The sequence below is a fragment of the Cyprinus carpio genome, chromosome A6 (assembly GCF_018340385.1).
Source record: "Cyprinus carpio isolate SPL01 chromosome A6, ASM1834038v1, whole genome shotgun sequence".
NCBI lineage: Eukaryota > Metazoa > Chordata > Actinopteri > Cypriniformes > Cyprinidae > Cyprinus > Cyprinus carpio.
Genome location: NC_056577.1, coordinates 18,964,071 through 18,990,937, shown reverse-complemented (window position 1 = coordinate 18,990,937; position 26,867 = coordinate 18,964,071). Strand labels below are relative to the sequence as shown.

Here is a 26,867-nt window from a genome sequence, read left to right as displayed (position 1 = left end):
AAGCTGTTTTGCATGTTCTCTTGCACAATCTAGTGTTCACTACACATTTTTTGTACAACTAATTACACATTGTACAGCATTTCAAACATTGATTTTTATTTTTGCATGCATTTATTATTTAATTCTACTTTTTTTTGAGCTGCGTTCTTAAAGGACCTGTAATTTCATGTCCAATTTCCCCCAGGCTGTCAATAAAGCACTTATCTTACCTTATATTTTATCACCTAAGTAAGGTTTATATATTCATTTAAAGCAATGCAGATTATAAAAAACAAAAATAATACAAAATAGCAATTGAATACAAATATTTTTTATAAGTCTCTTTATAAAGCTACTTGTAAACTAAGAAATTGTTAGTTGTTAGACGGTTTTAAATTATGAGTGTGAATTCTCCATGAATTATGATAATACAAAATGATAAAAAAATTATGAAATTACCAAACTACCAAGGTAAGATGCTGCACAATTTTTATTTTTTTAATAACAAATGAAAAGTATCCACAATCAGTGACTGTTCTACATCATGTAAACTATGGCCAATACACTGGCCCCACCTTAATGATTCATGCACAGGGAAATGCCCAATAAATCAAAATAGTGCAGACTATTCAGACAAATGAAGCACACGTCAGGCACAATTTTGTTTGAATTATTCCTAATTGTATTTAATGAAAATGTATTCAGCTCTAATGAACCAAGTTTCTGTATTAGCATTTATGTTTGGCATTCTGCTGTAGAAACAAATCAAGACGACTAAGTAAATGTAGTTATTACAAAATGAGGGAAAATCCAGCTCTGTGTTCTACTGTAATAATAAACCCTAAACCATCAAAGAAATATGAGTTGTGTACCTTCATGCATCAATTGACTTGTAAGAAGTCTTGTGATGGGGTAGAATATCAGCATAAATACAGAAAGAAAGGAAAGGCACTTTACAAATCACATAGCGATGAATCAGTTCCTGCAGAGAAAGAACAGAAAACTAAAAACGAGATATTTCTACACAGGAAGTCGTAGGAGGAGGGACAACATATTTTCTATGTTATGACACAACCCAAAGGAAATGACCCAACTGACATTGTTATTTAAAAAGATTTTGGGGCAGTATAACTAGGTGAAACTAAAAGGTTTGATGGACAAGTATAAATTACACATGCTAAGCTGGTTTAAGAGAATTACTTAGTGTAAACCATCACTGGAAGACTCACAAAGTGCCCTCAGAAACCAATGTTGCCTCGTGCTAAGCAATAGCCCAGCTTGTTTTGGTTGCCTATGACAGACATCAGACCCACATATGTTTCGATTAGGATAGGTTGATTCAGCACAAGAACTCCGTTGGCTTTCCCAGGTACAGGATTCTTGCTGTGGGCTTTCTGTGCTGCTGAAGTCAGCTGCTCCCTGAAGTTTTCAATCTAAACAATGAAGGAAAATATGGAAAAGTAATTTATTCAGTACTAAAACATATTTTGAAAACTTATTTAACTCATCTCATGTTTGTCAGGTTGGCAGTTTATGCTTGTCAAAACATTTGTGTATATGTTATCTCTTTTTATACCGTTCTTCATTTTTGTTGAACCTGCTGTGCACCTCAGTAGGTGGGGTGGAATGTGAGGAATGGGAAAGTGGCTGTGGGAGCAGACACCCCGAAGTCCAAATGACTGATTATGCGATCTGTGTGGTCACCTGCATAAGACCCCTCGCTTACACCTTGAATTACATACTGTACATACTTAAAAGGAAAGCAGGTTGTCCTGGACCCCATGGCCATGGACCCGAACAAATGTCATTTCAAAATTTTGCAGCTCATGTTTTGAAAGTGATCTATCTATACATATGCGTAAAATATTAATTGGACTTAATTGTCTAAACATTTTCATAGCCCTAAACTGTCCACGGGCCCCCGACTCCAAAAGATCATCATGACATAATAAGGAGGCTACTTCAGATAGTTAGCAATGACAACTACAAAATCATATAGCTTTCAATACAATTAAGCACTTAAGCAAGTGCTTAATTATACTGAACGTGTATTTGTAGTGCACTTCAAATCTTAAAACTATATATAAAAAACTTTTTTCTTCTTTACATGCATAAGTGTACTTTTAAAACGAACACTTTGTAATAATATCAAATCTTTAAATGAGATTTTTAATTACTGTTTTATTAATGTTTTGTTGTGTACTTCACAGTACATTTTAAATTATGTTTAAGTATATACACTTACTCTGATATGTTGACATATTCTACACATATAAAGTACTTGATTTTGTAAATGTAGTGCGTTATTCATTATTTCATTTAAAAGTAATCATTTTAAATGTTCAAAATTGCAACCTGATCATTACAAATTTATATAAATACAATTTTATATCCAAATACATTACAATATAAATGACATTATATTATATTTATACAGTTAAAAGAATCACCCCCCTTTAAAATAATCACATTTTGTTGCTTTGCAGCCTGAAATGAAGACGTACACAATTTTTGTTTTATAGAGCTGTATTTACCATTTTAAAAGGGGGTGATTATTTTCTATACCCACTGTATTTATAAGTGTATTTTAGTTTATCATAAATACTCAGTACATACATATTTTATATATATATATATATATATATATATATATAGAGAGAGAGAGAGAGAGAGAGAGAGAGAGAGAGAGAGAGAGAAACTTCTGAAGCAGGCCAAAAAAATCACTCTAATGTTCAACTAATTGCATTTATAGTAATTACAGTAAACTATAATCATTGCCATGTTGATATCTTAATGAACAACTTTCAGTGCCTGGCCTCTTAAAACCTGAATCATGAATGTTTTTGTGGCAGGAAATTACTTAATGGCTTAATGTACACAGATAAACTATAAAATTGAATTTGAACTTGTTTAACATTCCACTGCCAATGCATCACTAAGCCCCTTTGTAAAACTAGTAAGCCGTTCATACATTAATACTTATAGACAAAAACTTAAGTCAATAGTTTTTTGTTCCATGGTTTTTGGTAAGATTTATTTAGGAAATTTCTCCTGACCCCGTGGCTTAACAATGAACCCAGTTGGAGAAACGCTGCCTTAAGTAACCTTTCCTCAGCCTCAGGTAGTCATTCTTTTGAAATCTTTAACATGTATTGAAATAAATATTACACCATCCATCCATGAATGCATTATTTCTTCCAAAGTCGAATTCCAAGAAACTGTGGATTCTTTCTACATCTATGAGTGTTTTGTAGGAGCGTCTGTGTTATTTTTGTGTGTAAGAGTTTTTGAGAATTGAGCTCATATAATGGTTGGGTTTTGCCATTATTAAGTCTAATAGTATGACTAAAACAAGACATCTTATAGAAATATATCAAATGTATGGCATGAGACCTGACTTTGATAAAAGTGTTCTGTGTGTTGCATTGTAATACTCACATCACAAAGGCGGCCCAGCTCCTCATTGGCACTCTTGACAGGGTGATAGGTGAATGTAGTGAAAGGATACTCAACAGAAAAAGGATTCCAACGGGAAGTGAAAGATGGTTCTCTGAGTTTGTCCCAAAACACCCGAATACCCTCACCTTCTCTCCTGAAAAACACAAACACATAACATAATGCATGCATGCAATGACATAAATGATAGCGTATATATATTAGGAAGTGGGTACCTCACAAAGGGAATCAACACATTTGGAGGTCCCTGGCATCAAAAAGTAAAAAAAATAAAAAAAAAAAATAATAAAAAAAACCCTCTGCACTGACTGCAAGTCTAGTGGGAGAATTCAGTGAGAGCAGAGAAAAAGACTAGGAAATGCACAAATGAAAAAAAGAAAAGAAAAAAGGAAAGGAAAAAGATTATATTACAAATGTCCATTTTAAAGAACTAAATTATTTGCACGAGTTTGCTAAAGCATGCACAAAAATCACTCAACTGTACAAAAACAGAAACACACATCTATTGTTTCTACAGCTGCAAATTCTTAGTAACAAGTGCATTATCTGCTCAGTGATTCACAATTTCATGCTTTCAATTAGGTCTGCTTGACCCCGCAGACCCCCCAAGCTTTGCTGCCTGCCAAAACTGCCACCATTTTTCTTCAGGTCGCTTCTTTTATGCACAAGCCAATGTAATGTTTGCTAAGCTTAGAGGCAATTCCCTCCGCTCATCAGATTTTCTTTCATTCCCCCTGCCTTTCTCTTTTGCCATTTTAAGTAAATAGATTTTAATGAAAAGCCTAGAGGCGATGTCTTTATTTTCCAGGCTGATGAAACCTCAGAAGACAAGAGAGCGTCTGGCAGCAAACACAGTGCTTTAAAACCTCCAAACACTCGCTCTTTGAAATGTGTTGGCACCATTCCATATTTTACAAGCATCTTTCACAGTTGACTATGTACTGTTTCTCCATCAGTCATGGCATGGAAGGCTGTGATTTTTTACAAATCTTCCATACAATTGTACCAAGACACAACAGCATTCTTCATTTGATACCAATTTTTAAGTATTGCATCATATATTAGTGCAGTAGTTCCCAATCCTGGTCCTGGAGAACCTCCAACACTGCACGCTTTTGGTGTCTCTCTTATCTGACACACACATTTGAGGTCTTGGGAGTCTTCACTAATGAGCTGATGAGTTGAATCAGGTGTGTTTGAATAGGGAGACATCTAAAATGTTCAGTGTTGGGATTCTCCAGGACCAGGATTGGGAACCACTCTATTAGTGCAAAAAAATGCACTAATTGCATTTTTTTGAAAAATGCAATTGACCTCTTAGTTTCTATTTCTGTGTTGTTGCTCCAGGCAGCCCCGCCCACAGTGAAATATCATTGGTTTAAAACCACGTTCCTCATGAATGTATATTAAAATCTGAATACATTCCAACTAGCTGTTATTGTGCCGTTTAACATTGTTTTTTTTGGTTGTTATTATAATAGCTTTTGAATGGTTTTTTTTTTTTTTATAAGGAATGTGTTGGTTTGTGAAATGTTTAACATTTTTATTTGTTTTCAGAATGATTAGTTACCAGAGAGGTCTGGGAAATCTGTGAAATGTAATTGGCATTTTCTTAATTCAAGAGAGCTTTTAATGGAATGAGCTTGGTGTAAATTCAACTTTGGGAACCTTTCATCTTAGATGCACTCTTAAAAATAAAGGTTTCAAAAGGGGTTTTTTTGCAGCGATGCCATAAAAGAACCATTTTTGGCTCCCCAGTAAATAAATTTAATTTTTTTAAAGTGTAGGGTTTTAAATTGGAAGTGAAAGAAGTTATATTACTCTACTGAAATTTCATGAGAAAAACACTTCTCGTGTGTCTCACTGAGACTGATGTGCCCTTCAGCACAACGCCCTGGCAGTTAAACGTAACCAATTCACTCTCATACAGAAAGACTGGGCTCCAGGTAAAGTAAAGCATCTACTGTTATCACTACAAAGCATTCATTGTTTAGCCGCAGGAGGTTTTAACTGTCCTTTTTTTGTTTTTCTGAGCTGATAGATGGATACATTCAGCCTGAGGGTTGAAACAGCTGATTTCTTTTCTCTTCATTCACTCTCCACATCACTTTTTCCCCAACACTCTTCACTTATTCACTAGTTCTCTGCATTTGTCACAAATTATATATTTCAAAGTTATGACGCAGTGCTTAAATACACTGAAAAAAAGTCCAAATATTATTTAATATCTCTCTATCAACCTAAATAAAGAAGTATATATAAATAATACTAATTTGTATGGGTTAAAAAATGTAGAAATAGCTCTTTAAGGTAACAATTGCAGGTGTCAACTTTTTTATTTCAAGATATTATATGACAATGTATGCATATGATGTCGCACATATATTAAGTATGGACTACAACACGATCATAAGAACTATCATCAATATCCTGCTGCAGAAACACAGGTATAGAATGAAATAAGAGTGGATAAATAATGACTAACACATTGAGAATTATTAAATAACTGAAATATATCATAATTTTTTGGGAGGGTGAGGTAAATGATTTCTTTAAGTATGTTTAATGTCTGTTTTTTCATTTAGGTTATTTTCTGTAGCACATATAATCTTTTGTTTTCAGTGTACACAGAGATGTCAGTGCTTTGAATCTTTACTTATAAATCCTTTTATTGATACATATCCCCATCTTCAATTGAAAACGGTTGATTTGATTATGTGCACAGATGCTTAAAAACGTGCCTGTTGCATTTCCAGGTGTGTCGTACTTTGACAAAACCAACAGACTCTTAAGCAGGACCAGTTCCTGCCAAACACACATACCTTAAAGCTACAGAGAAAGAGGGACTCTTTAGATAAGAAAAAACAAAAAAACAAAAACGTAACTACAGGGCAAGGCTGTGTCTCCAGCTCTCCCGGGGCTGCCTGTTTACACTAACACTTTCAGAACTTGACAATGGCTGCTGAGGTCTCGCTGGCTACACCCTGCTGAATATACTGTTGTGTTGAGAGAAAAAGAGAGGAAAGGTGATTATGGGGCAGCACAAAGCCTGACTCAGAAATAAAAGGCTGAAAATTTGTGTCTTGAGTATATAAGGTTTTTGTATGTTTGCTTAAAAGCATAAAATGTGCATACATTGTTTGTGGGAAAGCAATTGTGTGTTTTACTCTGTGTGTGAGTTGATTCCAGATGATTCCAGAGGTAAGCTATCAGAACGTGAGGGCCAGTTGAGACAGGCAGAGGGCTGGGCTGCAGCAGCCAGCGGGCTGTGACATTCACTGTTTATGGTACAGGCTTGAGCTTTCACTGATCATTGCCACGAGTCTCTCTCTCTCTCTCTTACACACACTATTTCATTCCATCACTCTACATGACTGAGAAAGATGGAGAAGGGGAGGGAAAGGGAGGGATGAAAAGAAAAGGTGAAGAAGAGGAGGTGAAAAATAAACGCTAAGATCTGTCATGCATGACGCACAAGCTTCCCTGAGACGCGTTACACACAGGAATGCATTCCTAGAAATAAAGTCACACTAAATTTAACATTTCCTGCTAGCCATAAAATTGGAATAATGTTTTGTGTCTGTTTATGTACAGAATTTGAAGGAACATTTTTCAAACATAAAGATGCAAGAGTCATTTTTAAAAATGCTTTGGCACAAGATGTTACTAAGTTTTACAATTACAAAACAAACAATAGTGGGATAGTGTACACACACACACTCTCACATATATATAAATTATAAATTAATTTTATCATTTTGAAAATCATATTAATCATTAAATTGTTATTGCTTCAAAGTGCAGACAATATTGTTGTTCAAAGAAATAAAAAATGTGACATTTATATATGCAAAAACTAACTATTAAACTATTAAATAATTAATTTTATTAAATAATTTAAATCCTTTTCAAAAGTGTCAGTATTGTCAGACTCCCTCCACAAGGGGAATGCCTTAATAAACTGCTTTTGTGTAATAATAATAATAATAATAATAAAAAAATAAAAATAAAAAAGATCATGTTATAAATTGACCACCTGTTCATTTATTTTCATTATGTTTGCTGACATGTTTGCTTTAAAGTGTTTTGGAGTCTGTGATCAAAAAACAGCTGTTTATTAAGTGATCTTAAACACTTGTGCAACATTTGCGATTCATTTTACACCACTAATCATTGATTTCTATGGTATCTGCAAATGATGACTGAAATATCTGAAAGTGATTCAGTGACATCAGGGCCATTATGTGATTGGCTTACCAGGTATTAGTTTGGATCACTGAGAAATGAACTTTATGGAAAAACATTTCACATTCCTTAGATTAAATGTCATGTCAGTGCCACTGACTTAATGTATTACATATTGTTACATATAACAAACACATGGTAAATTGTTTTTCTACAATCATTTAGTGTTACCTTGAATGACATGAGAAAGAAGATAAAATAATTAATATACAGTTGCATGTGAGGTTTAATGTAGGATTGATGAGGTTCATTTTTTGAACAACTCAAAAATAAACAACAAGAAACACACACACTCCAATGTATTCTTAGTTAAGCTTTGGTGCAGCGTCTTGAAATTCCTGTAGCGGTCGACTGCACTTTGTATGACTGAGGACTGGTAACACACTAGATGAATATCAGAGGTCTGCCACAGCTGTCAGGGCAAGTGGCTCGCGGAGTGCCAGAGCCAACAAACAAATCTTCAGATTGCTCAATAGATCCTACGATTGAGCAGCACGGCCAGATTTTACAACACTCATGGCATACATCCATAAGCCACTCTTTTACTTGACAGGAGAATTGCATGATCGAAAGACACCGACAGAGAATAAGAGAGAGGTGGGGCCTTCTTCTATCCGGGGACTAATTTCCTTCAGCAGGTGAAGATTCAGGAATGTAAATGCAAAAAAAAAGAAAAAAAAAAAAGAAAAAAGTATGTTCATCTATTGGAATTGGTTGGTTTTCTGCATTAAATGCCATCAAATTTTCATCAAATTTTACTTTTTGAGCTTTTAATGTTTTTTCTTAACAGCACATTGAAGTGTATTGTGCCTTATTTTGTTTAAATACCATAGTTTTCATTTAGTACTGCCATTTAGAAGATGCTTTTATGGTTAGCTGCTCAGAACATACAAGGGATTAAATTGTGAAACTCATCACAAAAAGTCACTTCGCTAACTTTTTCCACAGCAGTGTGAATGTTTAATGGGATGTGTTCAATAAAGACATGGAAGATTATTATTGTTTTTGTGTTGTTAGCTTAAGCACGTTGTGTCTGTCTATACTTGTCATGACAATGATGAAGATCAGATGACATTTTATGACCAATTAATACATATAACCAAAGACTATAGAATACCCAAAACATGTCACTCGTATAGTTTTGAATGGGGAAAAATGCAACGCTCAATATGGCCGCTCAGTTGCAGGAAGCCCCGCTTTCTGAATGAAGGAGCCATTCGCTAATCGGTAAAGTCAGTGCGTCACTGCAGCTGCCGTTAGAAGCATCCCGGTATAGAAACAGAGACGTGAGCTTAGGACTGCGCATGTGCACTGGCTGATCAGGCCTGAATAATAAGCTTTTTATAACGCTATTTGAGCAAAATAAACAACATTTATGACACAGCAGATTTCTTTGGTGATTTCAAATATGAAATTTAATCCCAAGCCTAGTGAACAGTTTTTCTTGAATTTGATGTTTCCCCAAAGAGATAGGAGTTGCACTTGGATGCCCGAGAGGTGTTTCAAAGATGGCCCCCAAGTGACATGACCTGTCTTAAAGGGACTTTGATATAACCAACCAATTCCCAAGGTTTCACATACTTTTTCATAGCACTGTAGGCAATATTTTACTGCAGTCAGGAATAAATCAGCGTTCGCAATATAAAACACACAAGATTTAGAGATTTAGCATTATGCTTCTTGACAATGACAAATCATCCCAGAGTCACTCAGGTCCAAACAATGCTGAAACATTAATCTTTATGAGTGCAGTGGACACAGTCAATACAGTGAATGACCTGACAAGCACTAGCATGTTGACACGTAGTTAAGAAATGGTTAACAAATCCCTATGTAAACTTTAGCTAATCCACCCCAGGAAGTCAATCACAATGAATTCTGCAATACAGTTCTTTCATTTGGGCAGTTTATACCCCACCCAGAGCACTTAATGGAAACAGCTCAGATAGATTGCAAGGTCTAGGAAATCTGCAAAACTAAAATGCTTAAAGTGATTCAGAAGTTATTTCGGTAGCCTGGTTCTTAATCAGATAATATGTGCAAGGTGGTTTTGGATACAGCGCTGTTTGGGGAGGATATGTACTGTAAGTGGATGCTGCTCTAAATGTGTGAAACTGCCCCCTCTGCTGACCAAACCGCAAACCTGAATCATTCATAATCAAGTGTTCAGTAATGTTATGTGGTTGATCAGTTTAGATTTATCTAAACCAGGTGTGTCAAACAATTGATTTTTAATAGTAAGTTGTTAAGTAATGTTATGTGGTTGATCAGTTTAGATTTATGGGCCCCCTAATGCTTTTCAATAGGAGATGCGCATTAAGCGCGGACACGCGAACGGTTGCTGTTTACGGTGTTTATGCACGCATCGTCTGCGCGTCCGAGTTGAACGTGCTTCTTGTGTATCCAGCTTGTAGCAAAATAAAAATTTAAGCTGACTGCCGCACGAGCGCGAGGTCCCTCTTTTCCCAGCGCGCGCACACTTCTCTCTCTGCGTTCAGCGCGCGGCTGAAAGGAGCTGCGCTTTCAGTTAAAACACTGATATGTTGCTTCTCTAATTTTACATATAAGTATAGCTGAAATAGTCACAGCACAGCTATTGTCTTCAAGCTATTCTGTAGCCTATTTGATTTTTATCAGACGACGGCACGATTATATATTTTTTGTGCAGATTAACTTCTCGGTAGGGAGAGCTGGTTAGTCTTAATGGGTCGCGTTTCAGTCACTATTTCATATTCATCCCGTTGTCTGACAACAAACAGTCAAATGTATCAATGAAAACAGTTTTGAGAATTTAGCTGCATCAAAATACAGTTGTGGCACAGAGAGGCAAACAAATGTAATAATAGATAATAAATGTACATTTTGCATGTTCAGAAGTGAGCTGCCCTGTCATGCGAAAATGCAAACAGGTTTGTGTAAAGTGCTCAATGACAAAAGAAAGAGACGTAATAGGAAGCTAGTATTTCTGTTTTTTTTTTTTTTTTTTTTTTTTCTTTCATGTGTCTAATAGACATGAAACAAGTTATTGGAAAACATCTATGACCTATGAAACATGTCTACTCTTCATGCTCTGTTAACTGGTTTCACTAATAATAAACATTTATTGCATAAATTAATTTTTGCATTACAAAAATGCCTTAAAAAGAAAGTGTTTACAGGTGTGCATATTGACACAGAACAATGAGTTTTTAGATTATGTCAGAGCAAGATATTTTCAGTTGAGACAGCTCAAACATGCATTTTAGTCTGGGACTAGCTTAAGCCTTGTCTGTTGAAACCATGGGGAAAATATTCATTTAAGGTACATTTAGAACAGATAAAAAATGTGCAATTAAGTTGCGATTATTCACAAGTTAACTCATGACAATCATGCCATTAATTAGATTGATTGACAGCCCTAAGTTAAAATGACTAAAATAAAATGTAGGCTTACGCTGTAACTCACATTTTCATTTTACCTGATAAAGTACCATTTATGAGCTGAGCTGTTTTGTTTAGAGCCTGTTACCGGGGAAACCACTATATTTCTGACTCCAAAAGCACTTCCTACTGGCAGAGAATGAATGTGCATTTTCAATAATCCAGTCTGCAGTTTTTGTTCAGACCAATGCGAATAGTTCACTCACATAAATCTGTTTAAAATAATATAATAATTTATACTTCTGACTCATCCCAGAAATATAAAGTTTCAGTTGTGAGGTTTATCATTTTATAATTTATTTTGTTTTATGTTAAAACTAAAAAACACGGTAAAATCAATTGAAATAATAAAAGTATCTGCTAAATGAATAAATGTAAAGAACTCATTAGCAATGTACAATAAAAAATTTAGAAACATTGGACACAACAATCTGGCACCATTGTGCAGCAGCAAGCATCACGACAAAAAAGGACCTCGAGGGTTGATCTAGGTAAATGTGTGCAAATGTAAGGGCCCCCCATTCCTATATTTGCCTGGGGCCCCCAATTCACTAAATCGCCGCCCCCCCTGGTTAATGTTATGTGGTTGATCAGTTTAGATTTATCTAAACCAGGTGTGTCAATTTCAAATAAGCCTGAAGGACTTGATAAGTTGGTTTAGGTGTGTTTAATTAGAGTTGAATCTAAACTCTGCAGGGCTCCGGGCCTCCAATTGAGTTTGACACCCCTGGTTTAGATATTGAACAAAAAACTTTGAAATTCAGCATTTCATTTAATTTTGAAGTTGTATACATATTATGCAGCTACAATGTACATGTATATCTACAATGTTTTTTTTTTTTTCTTTTTTAAAGAAATGTATACTTTTATTCAGCAATGACTCATTAAATTAATCAAAAGTGGAAGAAGAAATGATAATAAAAAATTATAATGGTTTCCACAAAATATGTGAAGAAATGTTTCTTGAGCAAAAAAATCAGCATATTAGAATGTGACACTGAAGACTAGTAATGGCTGCTGAAAATTCACCTTTGATTTCATTTCATAGTAATAAATTACATTTTACAATGTATATTAACAGAACACAGTTATTCTCTGTGGCAATATATGGTCATTGCTTTGCCTATCCAAGTTTTGTAATGGCAATCTTCTGTGCTTAATTGCAAATTTCATCCTCTCTATGCTTTCCTTCGACAGATAGCTGAAAACACTGGCTTCAAGTCTGACACATTTTGATGTTTCATAAACATCCTTTTTACACTTGACTTGTTTTTTTATTGAAACATTCTGTAAAAATGTTCAAAAAATCTCTTGTCAGCACAAGCTACGGAGAACACATGAGTGATGTGCAGGTTAGATGGGTAATGTCTAGACAGTCTGGGTTGAAAAGCACTTTTTGAAAACATCCCTTCATCCAGCCACAGTGAATGAACTCTCTTTGCACTACATCGGGGCTAAGACTCATTTAAAACCACCATAAACCATTCTCCTTGCAGTTAATGGAAGTTATCAGTAGCCTACATACATCTGGAGCAAACCCTCACTATAACCCATAATAAAAACTTAGACATGGTGTAATCACCGCATTGTTTGGATGTACAGTAAATATATTTCATTATCAAGTGAAAACTTTTTTCCTGATTGACCGACTGAATACACATCCAGTGCTCTTTTTGCTAAGAGGTGTACGGGTAGAAAAAGTTACAAGTCTCTCTTGTCCTTAGTAAAGCCTCAAGACTCATGGCAAAAGTCCACATGTTATCAGCACACTTTTTTTTAACGTGTCCTGCGCTGACTGTTGGACAATTCTGAGGAAATCTGCAGAAAGGTTTTAAATATGACAAAATGTTTTTGACAGAGTTGTCAAATTCTGTCTGAATGCACAATATTAAAAAACACTATTTTAGAAACAAAATTAAAATATAATACACAGTACAATAGTTTTTAATGCTTCAATTTAATTTAGGCATCACAACATTATAATAGATATTCTAAAAATATATATGCTAAAAATTATAGAGTACATGGCAGTGCTACTAGAATAGATGAAAGTAAATGTAATCTAAATTAAAAAAAAACAAACAAACAGGTGGACATAAATATTAAACTGACAGATCTGACACTATTTAAAACTTTGGGGTTTTTAAGAAATTAATACTTTTATTCAGCATTAAATTGCATTAAATTGCATTAAATAGATCAATCGTGACAGTAAAGACTTTTTACACAACATTCTGTCATTAATGCTGTTCTTTTGAATATTCTTTTCAACAAAGAATACTGAAAAATAAAAATAAATTAAAAAAAAAAAAATCACAAAAACTTTAAGTAGCACAACTGTTTTTAACATTGATAATAATAAGAAATGTTTCATAAGCACCAAATCAGCATATTAGAGTGGTTTCTGAGGAATCATATAACACTGAATTTCAGCTTTGCCAAATGAATAAAAACAAAAACATTTTAAAATATATTAAAACTGAAAACAATTGTTTTAAATTTCAATAATATTTCACAGTATTACTTGTTGAGCATAAGAATCATCTTTCAAAACCATAAAATAAATCAGACTCAAAATTTTTGAATGGTAGTGTATCTAATCTCAACCAAAACTGATAAATGAATAAAAAACACTAACATTAGTACTGATATGGTGCCAATATATTCCAGTTCTATACTTGAAGTGGTAGCTGAAAATGTTGATGCCTTAAAGATGATGCAAGACCCCTGCATTTTTTGTTGGTGTCCTGTTCACACTGTCTGGGATATTTTAATAATATTCGGCTGATACATTGCATTGATCCGGTGTCAACTACTGATAGCTCAAAGAAACAACACAAACAAAGACTAAAATCTGCACACTAAGTTTCCTTAGAATGCACAAATGCCTGCAATTATAACACTGGAGCATTTCAATTTATACATGCTGACATGAAGATAATACTTAGCACAGAACTATAAGACGTTCCATTTCCTCAATAATTCATTGGACTGATAGTGAACGATGGTGTAAAGTAAAAGCTGAGGTTTGCCCTTTTGAGGCAATTCTACTGTAGTATTCTACTATCCTGTATACTACTGTCCCACTACTGTACTGTAAGTGAGGTTCTGAACAAAAAACATCTCAGGTGTCATCTGAGGTGACTAACCATAAAAGAATGAAGGGCTCATCATCTGCAGTGACTACAGTCAATGAGACAAAAGAAATGACAGCCTGGAGATCAATAAGAATAATATTTAAGTGGTGTTGTGAGTTAAAAAAGACAACATATGCAGAGAACTGCGTGCACATTCATTTAAAAGAGAGAAGTGCAGACAGCTTGAGCATGAGATTGAGAGAGAGACAAGAAAAAATGATGTGGGAGATGGAAAGAAATTATTTAGCAAAAGAGGGTAGGAGAAGAAAAAAGAAAGAGAGTGGCTTTAAAGCTTGCTTTTTTCCTCCATCACTCTAGGGTGGTTTTCAGTGGCATTTTATTTATAATTGAATGTAATGTGGGGAGATAAAGTCAGACCAATACGGCCTGCCTCTCCTAAGCACTTCACGCCACATTACGTTTTATTCATCAAATTAGTTTTACTTGGGTTGGTGTCCCCCGAGCCAGCTTTAAAAGGTTTGGATGAAAGGACTACATTAATTTCAACCACTAATCGGTTACACAAGAGCTGTACTGACAGTTCTCTCCTCCCTGTGTTATAAAGTCCTCTTTACATCCCATTTCCATTCACATAATCCCTCCACACAAAAATTAAGAGAAGAAAAGAGGCTTCCTTCCCCTCTGATACCATTTGTTAAATCCTGCTGCATTGTGGGTATTATCACCCTGTAAAAACTGTTAATACGGTTAGGAAAAATGACTCATGGTCTCAGATTTTCTTCATTTGTCTGTTTAAGGCTTTAAGCAGCACATTGAGGATGGAGAAAAGTACAGGAATGAATGAGAGTCCAAAGCCACTGGATAAAATATTCTCGAAAACATACAAAATACTTTATTGTGAGAATATTATAGGTTACTGATCCAAGTTGGAACACCTGGGCACTTCAGTGGCCGCTCAAGGTTACAATCCAAAGACAAAGTTACTGACATGAATCCAATAATTAATATAGCAAGGAAGTCATTAGGGCTGCCCCCAATTAAAGATTTTTCTAGTAGACCAGTAGTCGACTAAATGTGTTGTTTGTTGACTAATCCCATGTTTATATTAATTAATTCGGTCCCACTTTATTAAGTGGCCTTAACTTTGAACTTACTATGGCTGTCAAAATGACTGAAACACTAAATTCTAATTATATTCGAATTTAAAAGGCATAATTTCAATTGGGGGAAAAAAGCTTTTGGCTTCTTTCCTGCGGCCACAAAAGGGCGCATCGAGCAAAATATTATACATGTTTCTTCAAAGCGTAATAAAATAACATGAAAATCTTTGAAAAAAAAAGCATAATGTTTATAAACCATATATAATTAATAAAGTTGCTTAATCAGAAAAAAAAAAAAAAAAAAAAAAAAAAACAGCACCATGCATGTATGTATAGTTTAATACAAAGGAGTTAAAACCAATCAGTTGAGTAGGCTACTTTCTGCATTTAAAAACATGAGATACAGTGGGATGGGGAAAAACCACCATAACGTCTTTAGACATGTTTTTTAAAAGTTGGAGTTGCATTAATTTTACATGGCTTTCTAAACATGTTGCTCTCTTGTGCGAGACGCAAATGCAATGCTGAAAGATGTCCCTCTAGAAAATGTGTTTAACATGCATTCTGTGTGAACGGCTTGGCTTCAGTTTTGATGTAAACAACATCTTCTCCACACTGATTTTCTCGTTTTCCGCAATATATTGAATGAACAACAAAGCAGCGCCACATTTAGTGGGTTTAACTGGATAGGCTAAAAAAAGCATTCAAATGCAATCAATGACATATACATCTTTATCGCATCTTGTGCGCCACTGATAGGCTGCCTGATGGCTGACGCACACCTAAATTTCGAATGCAACGTTTTTGCATTTGAATGTGGAATTTTTTTTTTTTTTTTTTTACAAAATTTGACAGTCCTTGTACTTACATTTGAATTAGTCATTGGTACAATGCACTTATTGTGAACATAAATGTTTTTTACATTGTACTTGAATTTAAAAAATACCAGCATGTAATTACATCTGTAATTAATTTATGTAATTACATTTATAATTACACTGTTGACCCATCCCTTACCCCTTAACCCACCCTTAAACCTACCAATACCAACAAACCTGTCCCTATCTTTATCTGTTTCCCACCTCAACAGCAGCAAAAGTGTTTTGCAATACAATATGAACACTATAAGTACATTGTACTTATTTTTTATGTAAGTACATAGTAGTTAAGGCCACTTAATATAAAGTAGTACAGGACAAGACTTCAGAGAGAAATGCACCTTTAATGCAAACTATATAATCAGAAAGTTCTTGTTTTCAATTTGAATTGGATAATTTCAAAGTATATATTTTCCAGCTTTCTATAGTTATATTTCTCATGTCTGCAAGTAGCCTATAGGCTAAGTTTCGATTCATTTTTATGGCCGCTCCAGTTCACCAAGATCGAGACAGGAGAAAGTGCATCCTCTATGTTTTCTTTATTTTACAAAAACACAACATTTTGTTGATATTGTGAGTGTATACAAATAACAGTAGACTCTTGACAGATTCAGATGTATTACTCTTATCTGTATGAGCAAAAATAATGGCATATTTTAAGTTGTTTCCACTGTTATCAGAAAAAGAAAATGCAAGTTATCGTGTTGCGGCCTTTGTGTCATGCAGTAAGAGAGCTAGTACAGTGGGGAAAATATTTATTTGATCCCCTGCTGATTTTGTAAGTTTGCCCACTTACAAAGAAATAAAGGGTCTGTCATTTTTATGGTAGGTTTATTTATGTTTCCACCTCTGTGCTTGACTGTAGGGATGGTGTTCATGGGGTCATAGTCAACATTTCTCTCCCTAAAAACACGGCGAGTTGAGTTAATGCCAAAGAGCTCAATTTTGGTCTCATCTGACCACAGCACTTTTATCCAAGCCTTTCTCTGAATCATTTAGATGTTCTTTGGCAAACTTTAAATGGGCCTGTACATGTGCTTTCTTGAGCAGGGGGACCTTGTGGGCGCTGCAGGATTTCAGTCCATTGCGGCGTAGTGTGTTACCAATGTTTTGCTGGGTGACTGTGGTCCCAACTACCTTAAGATCATTAACAAGCTCCTCCTGTGTAGTTCGGGGCTGATCCCTCACCTTTCTCATGATAAACCTTACACCATGAGGCAAGATCTTGCACAGAGCTCCAGACCGAGGCCGATTGATGGTTATTTTGTATTTCTGTCATTTACAAATAATCGCACCAACAGTTGTCTCCTTCTCACCAATAAGGAGTAACTTAAAGTGGCAGGACTATTCTGTGTTTCACATGGGTACATAACCAGTCTGTGGGAGCCAGAATTCTTGCTGGTTGGTAGGGATCAATTACTTATTTCACTCACTGAAATGCAAATCAATTTCTAACCTTTATATGTGTTTTTTCTGGATTTTTGGGTTTATATTCCGTCTTATCCGTTAAAATAAACCTAACATAAAATTACAGAACCTTAATTTCTTTGTAAGTGGGCAAATTTCAAAATCAGCAGGGGATCAAATAAATATTATCCCCACTGTAGCTTCCATACTCTGCACAAACATGGATATTGCTTAATAACGCATATTTATCTAGGGTAATGTTAGAGCAAGAGCAGCCGTTAATGCTCTGTCTGTCATGGACATGAACAGACTTTTTTCTGCGACTAACCGACTAATAAAAATTGGAACACCTGGGCACTTCAGTGGCCGCTCAAGGTTACAATCCAAAGACAAAGTTACTGACATGAAACCAATAATTAATATAGCAAGGAAGTCATTAGGGCTGCCCCCAACTAAAGATTTTTCTAGTAGACCAGTAGTCGACTAAATGTGTTGTTTGTTGACTAATCCCATGTTTATATTAATTAAATCGGTCCCACTTTATTAAGTGGCCTTAACTTTGTACTTACTACGGCTGTCAAAATGACTTTTTTTTTTTTTACAGTCCTAGTACTTACATTTAAATTAGTCATTGGTACAATGCACTTATTGTGAACATAAATGTTTTTTACATTGTACTTGTATTTAAAAAATACCAGCATGTAATTACATCTTTAATTAATTTATGTAATTACATTTATAATTATACTGTTGACCCATCCCTTACCCCTTAACCCACCCTAAAACCTACCCATACCAACAAACCTGTCCCTAACCTTATCCGTTTCCCACCTCAACAGCAGCAAAAGTGTTTTGCAATACAATATGAACACTATAAGTACATTGTACTTATTTTTTATGTAAGTACATAGTAGTTAAGGCCACTTAATATAAAGTATTACTTATTTCACTCACTGAAATGCAAATCGATTTCTAACCTTTATATGTGTTTTTTCTGGATTTTTGGGTTTATATTCCGTCTTATCCGTTAAAATAAACCTAACATAAAATTACAGAACCTTAATTTCTTTGTAAGTGGGCAAACTTACAAAATCAGCAGGGGATCAAATAAATATTATCCCCACTGTAGCTTCCATACTCTGCACAAACATGGATATTGCTTAATAACGCATATTTATCTAGGGTAATGTTAGAGCAAGAGCAGCCATTAATGCTCTGTCTGTCATGGACATGAACAGACTTTTTTCTGCGACTAACCGACTAATAAAATTTTAGTTGACAAAGCCTCTTTTCGTTCATTCATTTTAAGTTGACTATTAGGGGGGCAGCCCTAGAATTCAATTTGATGTGCAACTAGCCCCGAGTAGCCATGCTACTCTTCTGATCCTGCCTATGATCCTAAGATCAAGATGGACCAGCCCCCTCAGAGGTTTTAGAGGAAGACTCGGAACGGGGGGGAATAAACTTGTTGAAGGCAGCGGACTGCAAATTGGCCTCCCTGAACTTCTCGACCAACGCCTCAACGGAAGTGCCAAAAAGCCCAGAAGGTGAAAGCGAAGCATCAAGAAAAAAGGCTTTCTCCTTCCTCCCAATGTCCGCAAGATTTAACCACATATGCCTCTCCATAGTCACCATTGCTGACAGCGCACACCCAATGGTGTGCAGGAGTCTGTTAAGTCCGTGGTGCGGCTCAGTTCCTAAACTGCCTCTGGGGAAAAACCCTTGCCGTCATCTAGATCTCTAAGCAAGTCAGCTTGGTAAGCTTGTAAAAAAGCCATTGTGTGCAATTCTCTTTCAGCTTGACCTGCTGCCACATTTGCCGTGCCATTCAGATGCGATGTGGTCTGAAGAGTTCTGGATGGCAGAGCAGGAGTCTTTAAAGAAGACGAATTTCAAATGATTTTCAACGGTCGTTTTGTCGCGTCCAGTGTAGACAGACTTTAGATGTTGCGGTGCACACGACAACTTTCATGTCTGGAGTAGACACGGTGTAAAGTCTTGAAAGTGATGTGTGGCCAAGTATGGTGTCCCATACTCAGAATTTGTACTCTGCTTTTAACCCATCCAAGTGCGCACACACACAGCAGTGAGTAGTGAACAAACACACACACTGTGAACACACTCCCGGAGCACTGGGTATACTTTTTTTTTGTGATGTGCTTTTAGCAGGTTCGGTGCCTGACTCAAGGGTCTCACTCGTGGTATTGAGGGTGGAAGAGAGCGCTGGTCATTCACTCCCCCGACCTACAATCCCTGCAGGTAATAAGACTCGAACCTGCGACCTCTGGGTTACAAGTCCAACTCTGACAAGTCTATCTCTCAATCTCAACAAGCCCTGCCAAGCCGTCATCTATAACAGCACATCTCTATGTGCTGTTTCTCTCTCCAGACTTTCCTCTTATCATGCAATTAAGCATGGCATGCAAAAAGTGGGGATTATGCCAGTCTGAAAAGATGTTTCTCAGAAAAATAAGTTCTGAGAGTTCTTGAATTTACGAGGTTTCGTTACACATGGCAAAAACAATAAGTGAAGCGTAGACAATTTTTTGTGCTTGTGTTTTTGATTCTGTTGTGCACAGTTGAGCAAACAATGTGAATATCAGATGTGTGTGTAAAAGATGAGGAAATACTGGCAAATTAAGACTTTTTTGTTGCATTAGTGAGATGTGGCCTTTTCAACAATGAATGAAGTGATGCTGATGAGAGAAAGGGTGCTACTTACTTCAGGAGGGTATGTGGCGGAAAGCAGAAGGTACCATGGAAGATACGGTCGATGAAGTTGAGTGAAATCTTCTGAATCTGCTCACAGTTAAGCATGACAAAGTCATATTTGAAGATGAGGAGGGTGTTCTCTGTGATGAGCACCAATCGCTCTTTCTCATTGTTCCAATGATCAACTCTACACAGTAACAGGAAAATGGAGAGAGTATAAAAATATTGGTTTTGTTTGTTTGAATGATATTATATTTAATGTAATTGTGTTGTGGTGGTTTTATAATGGTTTTGGTTCCTTTCCTGATTTTATTCCCCTCCTTCTTTGCTTCCTGTCTCTAGTTCAATCTTATAAAAAGCAAAAAACTGATAAATAACCAGCATTATACTATTTATAAAACATAAATTATTAATAATAATAATAATAAAAATACATTGAATACATTTCTAAATAAATTAAACAACCGAAATTCAGTTTTTTAAATGCTACAAGTGGATTACAATTGCAACATTATAATGTACAGCATGAAAAAAATATTTTCATCTTAAGATTTGAGGATTAACAATGTTATTAAATTATTCATATTTTTAAAGATTAACAATCACATAACAGTAAAGGTAATCTAAATGTATACATTTATATAACCCATATTGACGACAAGTATAAACAAAACAAAACAAAAATCTCAACTGATATGATACAGACATATTTTGCATCCCTAATTACTCAGGTGTTGAAGTATTTATGAATGCTATTAAATCTTAATTTTGTAAAGTAAGTATTTAACGGTGCTGTATACATTTTTTTATGGAATGACTCTCATAATATCTGTCTGAACTAATGTTCTGAAATATCACCTGGTAGTTGAAGCGGATCAATCACTTAAGCACCATATTCAACTTCATAAGCAGTTGTCAGCTTGTCATGCAATATTTCTGCTACTGCTGCTTTTGACTACTTTGAAAAAACTCAGATGACGTGCTGCTCCTCTCCTGCTTTACAGTGAAATGTCTCAATGGTACAATGATATGTTTGTGGTCTGGCAGGAGTTCCAGTGTGGCTAATATTCTTTATAGCATCTTTCATTAACATACAGAGTTTAATTCTCTGGAACATGTTAGCAAGGGTCCCCCACTGGGCCCGACTGCAGACCTCTGCTGTGATGCATACTATACATCAATGTAACTACACTGGCCTACATTCCCACAAATCTGTCGCTCACAATTCTTCCACAGCTCTGATCAAGCAAAGAATGATTCTAAAACAAGTTGTTAGACATATGTTAATTTAATTTTACAGATTAGTTTAGCACATGTAGACAAATGAATCTTGCCTCAGTATTGTTTCTATTCCAGTTATTCTAAATGGCAACTTAGAGCAGGCTTTTTCAGGCCTTTTCTTGTCAAGTATGTTAATTCCCTTGCGAGGGACTCCCTGTCTAAAATGTTCAAATTAATGATTTGTAGTTAAATTGTCACATTGAAAGCAATTATTTAATTGTAATGTGGAAAATATTTACTTTGTACTAAATTGTGTATCAGTGTATCTTTTTTCTACCCAATATTAGAGTACAGTTAAAGTACAAAAGTACATTTTTAATAAAAATTTATTTCATGATGAACAATTTAATATTAAGTGTAAATATTAATCCAATTAGAAAATTGTCTTTAAAAACTCATGGATAACAAAAGCAAGCATTCTTTAATTTATAGGCCAAGTAAGAAGAGATACATGTAAACCTATTTCTTTCTTTATTTTTACAAAAATATACACAATTTATACACATTTATATTTTCTCTCAAAATTTTCACAGACCCCCATCATGGGCCAGATCCCAGTTTGAAAACTCCTGGCTTAGGGAATCTTTTGAATCCTTAAATAATCTATGCATAGTTAATTTTATATATTTCAAAGACTATTCTATTGCAAATCAACCAATCAATCAATAGCTAGCTGCATTGGCTGTGAATTCTCTGCTGAGTTATTGTGAGTTCTTCTGCAAAAAAGGTCTATAATTGTGTGGGTCCAATTATATAGTCCCACATATTCTAAAAGCTTCAAAATGATAAAAATTGCCTTTGCAAAATATGCATGCAGGGGTGCCGCTAAGTGGGTGGGGGTGGGGGATATTTGTTAGTTAGGACGATTCTAAGGACCCACACACTTTTTGGTTTTATTAGCAGTAACAGTACTAGTAGTAATGCAATAGAAATGATAAATGTAACCCCCCCCCCCCCCAAATTTGATAATGCTCAACACCATTGGTTTGAAGTGCAATCAATGCTATGTAAAGCCTTTTTATCATGCCAGTAAACCTACTGGAATCTCAATTTACCAGTTGCTGATTGTGATGCAGTTTTTTTCAAATAGGATACATATCTCAACCACAGAACATCTCTGTTCATGGTATGTAAACACTCAATTATATGTTTTAAAATACTGCCCTGGTCACACTGACCCAATATTTATTCTGAAGACTTTCGGGTGACTGATCACACTGTAGCTAATGTGAGTAGCCTAACAAAATGCTTTCTCTGTCCAGATTTAATAATAACTGACACTTCAAATCAACATTTAAATTTTGACTTTTACTAAATGTAGTCTTTAATAATGTTTAAATATATCAGTGAATAACCTGATACAATTAACATGCTTTGTCTTAAGTTCTCACTCTGCAGTTCATATGGTAAAATTCTCCCTCTGCAGTTTATATATAAACAATGGTTTATATGTATTTATATATAGGGCTATACAGCCATCTAGAGGCTACACCCTGATATTGCAAAAGATAAATGGTGCATCATGTAGATGTTAATATTTAGTAAAATCACCTTCAAATAATACAAATATTATAAGAAAAAAATATTATTGAGCTAAAAATGACAAAATGACAGTTATATATTAATTATTTTTTTTTGTTGTTTTATTTTGTTGTCTTCATTAATTTGTATCCATGCCAGTAAAAGAACAAAGGATTTTGTTTAAAATCCCCCACCGCAGCCCCACTCTACAACATCAAGCCCCATCCCCAGATAAAATATATTCCTGCGGCTATGGGTAGGTCTCTGACTAAATACTGATACCTAGTAGTCAAAAGCAATAGCAAAGTAATAGGTCAGTATTATTTAATTGCAGACAAAGATTTTGGATAACTAGGTTGGCTTGTACTGTATGTTTGGTGCGGAATGGGTGCAGTTGGGGGCCCAGACTCATTTTCTTTTATAGGGCCCGAAATTGCTTGCAGTGCCCCGTATGCATGCCTACAGATATTTTAGATCCCAGATATTATGTTCAGATCAAAATATGCGTTTTGTTTTTCAAAATACCAAAGCTCATATCATTTGTCAGTGCTTTCACCTCAGCTGGCCAATGAGAAGTTCATGTATGGAGAGTTTCTGCACATTTCTCTTACTCACATCAGATTTGGAGAGTGACAGAAGCGGCACATGGGAATCTAAGTGCAACACAGAGCATTCTGGTGTTTAATTTAGGTACTTTTTACTTGTTAAGAAACTTATGACTAGGCAAATGTTTTAATTAAAACTTTTACATGGTATTGTAGATTTTTGTAAGAACATTCTATATTGATTTTAAATTATGCACATAATGTGAGGACACACACAGGGCAAGATAATGCATTTAATGTTATATGAATGTTTGATCATGAACAATTGTGGAATATGAGACTAAGTATATGAATTTTTTATTATGAATTTATGTTGTATTTGTTTTTATTTAAAGATACTTTTTCTTTATTATTTTTTGATTAATTTATAGCAGTCAAAATGCATGAATTCCATGAACTTCATCTTTTGTTTCAAGCCTAATCTCAAACCACAGAACTGCTCAGGCATTGCTGGAAAAAAACATGTGCTGTGTCTGTGTGTGTGCAACATGGGAACTATAATATATATTATTAATTTTCATATAGCAAGGCCTTTAAACTGTTTCCTGTAAGCCTGCTCGGAGACAAACAGAAGTTGACATCTGCCAGCATATTTAGCGAAAGGTCTTCTAGCAGCTCCATTCTGCTGCCTGTTTATTTAGTTTTAATTATTTCCTGCACATTTTACTTATTTACAGAACACTGAGTGAGATAATGGATTGCATCCTGTGGTGAGTGCTTATGTGACAAAAGACCTGAAAGAGATTTGCTTACAGTTACTCCATGTGAATGTTGCACATTTCTAGACAGTCTACGCATAGTTATTTTAAAAGTACTTTTAACTGTGTACTCTTAGCTAAGAAAACAACAACAACAAAAAAACACTTACTCAGCCATGAGCCAGACACTCTGGACAGCACCATCTTCTGTGGGATTTACCAGAGATTTAACATCGTCAATACCATGGCTCAATGTTCCAGGCTAAAATGTCAAAACACAACAATCTTCATTAAGCATCAGTACATTTGGTGCTTGTGGGGATAGACCCCTTTATTGGGTGCTGTAGAGCAAAATGCTAGATCATCTATTTATTTTACGGAATAATAAAAATATTTCCACAAACTAAACTTGTTCTGTGTTCCTTAAAGCTACACTGTGTAACATTTGGCCCTTTACCAGTTAAACCATAAAACTAGAAGTTACTTGTGGAGAAACATGGTTTTCGTTATTATGTGAGTTGTGCTTAAGCTTCTCTATTCTGTACAGATGAATCTGATAGCTTGAGGCGTACTGTTATGCTCAGCTTCGGCAACACTGACATTAGTCATAACAAAAGATGTTAATTTCAAATAATAATGGGAACTAAACTTGGCAAGTCTATTTATAGGCAAATAGACCAAAGTAATAACTGGTTTAGAGATTGGTACTATTACCAACATAAATATTGTTTTGTGAACCTAGTCAATGCACAGCAAATGTAATACTTTGCAAAACTATGTTGATTCATGTTTTATTATCAAACATGGTTTGAAAAATGTTTTTTATGATTAACTTGCTCTGTATCTATATTAACAACAACAAAAAAAAAAAACAAATAAAAATGATAGCGTAGCTCAAGTCACGATGATTTGTAAAATTATATTTGTTAAACGTCTTTTATGCTGAAGCCATATAACTGTTCAAATTTTTTCAGTAAATCACTGGAGAAGTGGAGAATGTCACGCTTCTTTCTTTTAGTGTTTGTATAGTAAAAATTCCTTTCAAAAAGGTGTGTTTGACACTGACCAAATATTAGAATGTCATAATGTTCTTGTTCATGTTAACATGGTTGTAGTGGTCAATATGAGAGAAGCTTTGAAAAAGTTTAAACTATAATGGTAAACCTAAGTGTTTTCAATTTAAATTAATTGATGCCAGAAGTCTACCATAAAGTTCCTACATATTATAGATTGTCATGGATATTTTCTTTTTTCCTTCATCAGTCAGTTTAACTGATTTGATTCTAACTATTAATTGACTATAGTGTTGTGCAACACTTAATTCTAACTATTAATTAGCTATGGTGTCGCGCAACACCAGAAACACAGAGCCAGAGATGCTATTGATTACAATACAAATAATAACACATTATACTGCTCAGTCATACAAATGCAATTGTTTTGCAAGTGCAAACAATGGTTGCAAGTGTTGGTTGTAAATGCAAATGTATAGTTTTAAGGCATGAGTAATCCCATTTCACCACTTTCACAAAGCAAAATTTGGCATTTGAGTTGGCCAACAAAACCAATTTGCTAATCAAATGACCTCAGGTAGACTGAGGAAACAAAAAAAACAACAAAACAGCCTTTGGTGTTCTCTTCAGATGAAGAATATATGTTTGACTAAATATTGGCAGACAACCGATAGCACTGGACAATTAAAGAGTATTATGACTGTAATTGTTTGCTTAAAAGGTGATTGTCAGCAGCACTATATTATACCACAGAGCAACCATGGTTTGCTTGCACCAACATACAAAAGAAATGTAGATAATGTGTCAGAAATGATTACTAACTCAGTGGAACACCAATTTGTGGTCAATCAGCAATATATTGTGACTTGGAGAAAGTAAGTTTTTTCTCTGGGTAGAAAACTGATATTCTTTTTATAATGTTCCACAGATGATGTCCATTTAACTTTGGCTGCTGAAGTATGTGTAGAGGGTTAAGTTTTGGTTTTTACTTTGGTGTTGTCCATTTATGTTTGGGTGTTTGTGTATGTGTGGATTTGTGGCTTTGTTTCTTTGGAAGGTGTGCTGGGTTTATCTTTTTCGGTTTGCTGCTCCAAGTCCACAGACTTGAATGTCTCTTCATCTTTCTCTGACATAGTGACCTAAAAGATTAGATCGTTTGCAAAGTTACCAGTGAAATTATTCTGTTTTTTGATACAAGTATAATGAATTGAATATAAATAAATAAATTAGAATAAAATGTTTTAAAAAGTGTCTTAAACTGAAAAAATAAAAATAAAAATAAACTTCCTGATTCCTACAGTGAATCTTTTAAACCGGTTCTTTTAAGTGAATAAACGTGCGACAAATGTAGTCCAATATCCGAACAAATGATTCTTATGAGCCAATTCTTTTTAATGAATCAAAGAATCAGTTGGTGAGCTTTGACTCTGAACCTAAATAAACCAAGAACTGTG

The 26,867-nt window shown here is 35.0% G+C and overlaps 1 protein-coding gene across 1 annotated transcript; it reads right to left on the bottom strand.

Moving 5' to 3' along the window:
* Nucleotides 1-451: 451 nt before the first annotated feature.
* On the bottom strand, nt 452-26,417 carry tprg1 (tumor protein p63 regulated 1). Its single transcript, XM_042759197.1, has 5 exons — nt 26,403-26,417; nt 24,571-24,662; nt 20,306-20,482; nt 3,418-3,571; nt 452-1,412 (listed from the first exon to the last, which is right to left on the bottom strand). The coding sequence occupies exons 1-5, from the start codon at nt 26,415-26,417 to the stop codon at nt 1,218-1,220; spliced, it is 633 nt and encodes a 210-aa protein (XP_042615131.1). The 3' UTR covers nt 452-1,217.
* Between the last annotated feature and the right edge of the window lie 450 nt (nt 26,418-26,867).

What these genes read in the sequence shown, in the direction of transcription:
- tprg1 (XM_042759197.1), bottom strand. An exon ending in CCGCCACATACCCTCCTGAA is followed by an intron (nt 3,572 to 20,305) that starts GTAAGTAGCACC and finishes TGTGTTTTTCAG; the next exon opens with GAGAGAAGGTGAGGGTATTC. An exon ending in AGCTGGGCCGCCTTTGTGAT is followed by an intron (nt 1,413 to 3,417) that starts GTGAGTATTACA and finishes TTCATTGTTTAG; the next exon opens with ATTGAAAACTTCAGGGAGCA.